Raw genomic sequence first — 6,792 nt, 5'->3', positions numbered from 1 at the left:
CAAAGCCCTCCGGCCCGATTTTTTGCCGTGTCCTACAACCAGCCAGTGGGAAGCCATAGCAGATTTCTGCCGGCTATAGAACTTCCCAAACTGTGTTGGAAGCCTTGATGTTAACTTTACCATAAAAGCACGGCGCAGGGTCGTAAATCGGGTCTTCCCTTACGTCGCAGGTCTGACGCAGAAGCATAACTCGTCCTTTAAAAAAAGAAAAAAATCCATCACAAAATATGTATGTAAACTTCCCAGATATTAGACCGTCGTTGAAAAGATGTTGGATCAACATTCCGCTGTTGATCTTATATTGTTGAATCACCGTCATTTTTGCACCCTCAATTAATGTTGTTTCAATGTTAAAATCATTACAAAACCTAAACGTCATTTCGATTATTAATAATATTTGAACAACGCTGAATCAATGTTATGTTTTCGACCAAAACGCCCGCTTATCCATAATGCAATGTCTTTTCAATCATATTTCCCGGTTAATCATAAATCAATTACTTGTCTACATTAGTTCATCAACTATAAAACAATGTTCAACCAATGTCCAGCCTGACATACTATAAAACAACGTTGTTTCAACGTCACCTGACGTCGAAAATTTTTATGTCAACCATACTGATGATTTTGATGGAAAATCAACGCTTCTTTATTGTCGGTCTGCTATCTGGGTTTGGTCTCATGTGTGACGTAGGAACAAAGTTTGTCGCGGTAACTGACGTTTCCACAGTTAAATCTTTGGTTATCAGTGTCCACATGATGGCGCTACAAACGCAAAATTCATAATTCTTCACTTTGGACATAGTTTTAAAGAACCCTCGTTTTCAATGCCCAAAATGTGCGTGTGAATGATAGGCCAAACCACTGGAAAAAGTTACCCTGCTACCTGTAGACATGGCCTCAAGACAAAAATTAATAAGGCTGCCAAAATCAACACTGACACATTGTAATGTTTTTGGTGCATCTGTGCTATTTTATTGCAATGATACATCTGGAAATTAAATATATATATAGACATTTACACACGCATACAAGACACCTACAGACACACACCAACACACATTTTACCAGCGGTTAGAACAAAACAAAACATTTTGCACAGTAATAAACACAATTAACTCATTGGCTGCCATTGATGCAGCTAATCCCCCCCAGTCAAAATGGTTTTGACATCTAGCGCCGTCAATAGAAGCCAACGAGTAAATGAAGGAGAAAACAAAGAAGTAATTACGAAATAATTTGAGTGCTAAGTAGATAGTCACGGATACACAACAACACGCCTGGGCTTAATGGTTGGTTTTCTTCCATTGGAGAAAGAAAACTCCAAATTGGTCACTTAAATACTGTACAAAAGTACTATGTGCTATATAAACCTAAATCATAATCAGCCCCAACATAAGCATTAAAATAGACGAACTCATAAATTTATCCGAGACAAAAAAAAACAAAAACAAAAAAACCCCAGAACGTTCAGCCTTGATGCCTGAATTTATATTTAACAAACAATTACATTAAAAGGGTACATATCTCTATGGGGGAACATGAAAATTAATAATAGTAGAAAATACTGTATATACACAGAAAATTAAATTGGAACATACAACTAAAAATGAGAGGAAAAAAGATCCTCATTTATTAACATTCCTATTTTTCATTCCATTTGAGCCGGACAAGAAAAAAAGAAATGAAAACAAAAGAATCCTACATTTAAAAAAATCTTTAAAATAAATAAATAAATAAAAGAATTAGAACAGAATGTAGAAAATTATCTTTAAAAAAAATGGAGCAGATCATTTTTCTAAAATTAGAAATTAAAAAGGACTTTATTAATAAATTCCACCTGTTTATTATGTATATATGTAAATTTGGTCATTTCTGTTTTAAAATTGTCTAAATTTATGCTCTATTATATTCAATTAATTTTCCTATATTTACCTTATTTTCCACACTACAAAGCGCACCTAAAAGCCTTCAATTTGCTCAAAAGCTGACAGTGCGCCTTATATATGGATCAATATTGGTTAATCATGGCTTGACAGTCCCTTTAGCACAGCACCATCTAGTTGATGTATAACACAAACCCAACCACTACTACTATTACTGCGTCTTATAACGTTGTAAGCCCTATACTGTATATGAAAAGTTTTAAAATAGGCCATTCATTGAAGGTGCGCCTTATGGTATGGAAAACACGGTACTTTTAATTCTTTTTAGGATTTTTATTTTTTGTTATTTTCAGATTTCCTATTTTTAGTTGCATTTTTCTATTAATTTTCTTGATTTAGTATTTTTTATGAATACCATTTTCATATACTTATGTATTCCACCAATGTGTATGTATGTGATCAATGTAAATTCAGGCATCAAGTGGTTCAACTGTTATTTTGTTGCACAACCAAATGAGGCAATCACTGACACCAACTCACCCTGAGCAGCAAATTTGGTTCCAAAATGCCTTGAATGTCAAAGAAAGATATCTTTGTACACTGTACAGATACCCAAGCAAACCCAGAACAAAACCTTTTTCACAAGTACAGGTCTGTTTTCGAAATAAAACCCAACGATGAGGACAGGTTGTCTTCAATCTATTGGCTCTAGAGCAAAATTTTTTACCTCGTGTCACAAAGTTGCCTCAAATGTTTGCACAATTAAATATTAAGAGCATTTATATTCCAGGTACAATTTAGCCTCGCATTCCAATGCATACACATGCAGCGTTTAGGTTCCGACACATGCACACATAAGCTCAAGCGTCCATAAAGAATCATTACATACTGTTATTTGTTCAAATGTTTTTATGTTCAGTTTCAGTTGTTTCCATATTCACATATCCATCTAAAAAGTGCTGTTGTTTTTATTATCATTGAACACTGACCAACGCTACACTATCTTTACTAAAATGTACTGAACTGCACACAACAGACAGTCAATCAAACAACCCAACATTCACTTCCACTATAACTAACCAGATAAAGTCATGATATCCAGGACAACAAATATTAACAAATCATACCGATATATCATGTTTCTACATAATCTGGAAAGAACTTGGAACATTTTTCCCCTCAGTATACTGCCAGTTTTTACATACACTCTACACTTTGGGCTTAAGTCAACCATACGTTGGCTTATAACCATGGACAAGTTAAGAAATTTTAAAGGCTTAACATTTACAACATGGAACAAAGTACTTTTTTTCTACTACATGATCACAAACAATCCTTTGATAGTCCACAAAGCAAATACTCTGCACTGCATTTAAGTCTCATTTTAGATGCATTCTTTCTACTGTTTTGTTTGCGCAAGTACATATCATACTGACTATAATTTAGCATGACAATAACAAATACAATACGTACTACACAGGAAGCTAAAAACATACAGCCATTTTTTTAGCAAGATGCACAAAACAGCTTATTATTTATTTATTTTTTTTACAATCATCTATTGCAATATCTTTACAGATAACAATTTAATAACAGTACGACTTCTCGTAGATTGCAGTGATATGTTGACATATATACTTTGAGGAAGGGCAGTGATACAATGATGTTACTTACAGAAACATGCTGAGATAAATTGGGAGTTGTATATAGTCTTTTACCAGATGTGTTTTCAGTCAGTCGGATGGTGGAATGACTCGGAAACGACAACCTCTTTTCGCTCTCCGCTTCTTCATTGCATCTTGTTTTGGGCTTGTTGATGATGGAAGAGTTGCTGCATTTCTGAAGCTGTTTTACTCGTAAAAACTCCGATCACTACGAAATAGAAAAAGTTAGCATGAGCAATTCTGGATGAAGGTAACAATACTCTTTGTTGTTGTTGTTGTTTTTTTTAAAATGATAATACCATATTCTTCGCACTATAAATCGCACCTACAAGCCTTCAATTTTCTGAAAAAACCTACAGTGAGCCTTATACAGGCAGTCCCCGGGTTACGACGTACCCGACTTACATGGTTTCGACTTTATGACGCGCATCTCGTCCGCTGTTTTTTTTCTCCAGTTTTTTTTTTGTTTGTTTGTTTGTTTGGTTTAAGTCGCGTAACAGCCCCCTCTCAACATTGATGGCAAGCAATGCCCCTAAGACGCCCCCCCGCCCCCCCCAGGTGCACTAATAGCTGTTTTCCTTCTTGAATTGCCCAAGATTTGGACTTTATTTATTGAGATATGTTTTGAAAGCAAATATGTCTATTGATTCACTTTATAGCATTATTGTACACTCTGTCATTTTTGTATTTGATTTTCTAATAGTGTGTTCAGTTTGATGTGACAAATTTATAAATGTCAGTTGTAAAACGAATTATGGTGTGATTGATGTGACCAGAGGGATGTAATATCTATCTATCTATCTATCTATCTATCTATCTATCTATCTATCTATCTATCTATCTAAATTTTTACTTCATTTTATTAATATGACATGTAATACATTCATCCATTCATTTTCCATGCCGCTTTTCCTCAAAAGGGTCGCGGAGGTGCTGGAGTCTATCCCAGCTAACTACGGGTAGAAGGCAGGGTACACCCTGAACTGGTTGCCAGCCAGTCGCATGTAATACATGTTTTTGGATATTTGGATATTTAGGGGAACTTAAAGGGTTAAATCTGACCTGTGCAGAAATTAGGGTTACATCACCAGCGCAGAAACAGAACACGTTCGTAACCCGGGGACTACCTGTAATCAAATGCGCCTTATATTTGGATCGCTATTGGGCAATCATGTTTACCGCAGGGCCATCTAGTGGATGCATAACGCAACCCCAATCAGAATTACAACTATTACTACACCTGCGCTTAATACTCCAGTGTGCCCTAGTATTAAAACAGGCCATTCATTGAAGGTGCGCCATATACGCTGATGCGCTTTGCAATGCGGAAAATATGGTAATAAAAATATGAAATATAATTTATTTCTAAATTATTTTTTTCTTAGTTTTTTTTTTCTGAATTATTGAAAAGGAAAAATGCTCTATTTTCATATATTGAAGAAGAAAAAAATCGAGTTTCTCTTTTTACAGGTTCTTTTATTCTTTTAACGAACAGGAGATGACCACACACAACCTAGGAACAATAAGACCTAAGATATATTCAGTTATTAAGGAAAGAGTAATTAAAAGCTGTGCGGCTAGGACAACACCACGAGGTGCTCCGAAGTCGATCTTCCTCGAACCCTTGAGATGTTATGGCTTATATTTGTCATTACACAAACAGTGGATAAAAACAGGCAAATCAAGAACGGGGCTGAGAGCAGTAGCTCACTGCCCATATCTGTCAACTCTTTGTAAGGAAAACAGGTCACAAAATAGACAAAACAGTGCTATAGGATAATAAATGATTATGTGTGACGATGTGAAAAAACAAGATATATATTTATGTGAATAAAAACAAATACTGTATACATCTATAATATCTATTATGTATTTACCATTTTTTGTACAAATGTTCTTTTATAGGTTTATTGATATTTATTAAATGAATATATTGTTCTTCATTTTTATCTTTTATTTATTCACAGTTTTTAACATAGAAAACCAGGGGGGTCGGTTAACATTTTCTTTTTTTTCCCATTTTTGGATTTAATTAAAACATACGAAAAACAGTAGATATTTATTTATTTATTTATTTAAAGGAAAGAAATGTGGAAATTCTCTGATTTTTTGACTTTTTACATGAATTTGAATTTTAATGTTTAAAAAACATGACCTCGATGCAGGTGATTTATTTTTGTGGGACACGCAAAATGATGTGGCTGGTCAGATCTGGCCCCCAAGGCCACTAGTTTGACACCACTGATATAAAGTGCTTGGTATGGCATTCACGTATGAAATATGGACACAAAAAAAACATGAAGAGGAAAAACAATTTTTTTGAAACAAGACCAAAAGTTAGCATTTGTTTGACTGCCATTGACATCTTCAAGTTTTTAAGAACCACTTGGAAGTCTATCAGTGTCTGTTGCACTGAAGGAGTTAATGCAATTAATCAAACCATGTATAGAAACTGTCAGCTAACATTAGCAAACAAAGTCACGATTGTGCAAATATTATAGTATATGCAGTCGTCTCACCAAAGGAGCAATTTGTAAGATTGGTGGCAAAAAAATGGTACTGAAATCATGATAAAAATATTGACACGCACAACAACCCCCCTTCCCCTTTGGGCTGCCAGATATGTGGTTCGCAATGAAGAATCAAGCTGTATTATACCAGTTTAAATCAGAAACTAGATAACTAGATTTGCTGGATTGGTTGATATACTTGTATTAGGGGTGTGACAAAATATCGAAATGGTGATATATCGTGATACTTTGTATCCCAAAAGGTTATCGATATGCTCCTGCCAAGAATCGAGATGTCGTTTTAAAAAGTGTGAATGTCTAAAAAAAATAAATAAAAAGGAACCAACAAGTTGCTACCAAAATCTTCTACCATAATACCCAGATAGCAGACCGACATTGAACAAATGTTGATTTTCCATCAAAATCATTAGTATGGTTTGACGTCAAGTGACGTTGAAACAACGTTGTTCTATAGTATGTCAGGCGATGGTTGGGTTAACATTGTTTTATAGTTGATGAACTAATGTTGACAATTTTTTTTTTTTTTTTTGATCGACCGGGAAATATGATTGAAAAGTCATTAAATAATGGATGAGCGGGCGTTTTGGTCGAAAACATGACATTGATTCAGCGTCGTTCCAATATTATTAATAATCGAAATGATGTTTAGGTTTTGTAAGGATTTTAACGTTGAAACAACATTAATTGAGGGTGCAAAAGTGACGTTGATTC

The 6,792-nt window shown here is 34.7% G+C and overlaps 1 protein-coding gene across 2 annotated transcripts in view; it reads right to left on the bottom strand.

The window, feature by feature from the left end:
- Window positions 1–938: 938 nt before the first annotated feature.
- LOC130931975 (vesicle-fusing ATPase) overlaps window positions 939–6,792 on the bottom strand; it is an 89,833-nt gene continuing 83,979 nt past the window's right edge. The window contains exon 21 of one of the 2 annotated variants that reach the window (XM_057861265.1): window positions 939–3,758. Coding sequence is in view for 1 of the 2 variants with exons in the window: in XM_057861266.1 (XP_057717249.1) it covers window positions 3,737–3,758 (22 nt within the window). In the remaining variant the exon portion in view is untranslated. The remainder of the gene's footprint in view (window positions 3,759–6,792) is intronic. The other variant, XM_057861266.1, reaches the window with a different exon arrangement.

This window comes from Corythoichthys intestinalis, chromosome 16 (genome assembly GCF_030265065.1).
Source record: "Corythoichthys intestinalis isolate RoL2023-P3 chromosome 16, ASM3026506v1, whole genome shotgun sequence".
Classification (NCBI taxonomy): Eukaryota; Metazoa; Chordata; class Actinopteri; order Syngnathiformes; family Syngnathidae; genus Corythoichthys; species Corythoichthys intestinalis.
Note: the sequence above shows the minus strand (reverse complement) of the source record. Positions and strands in the feature narration are given on the sequence as shown.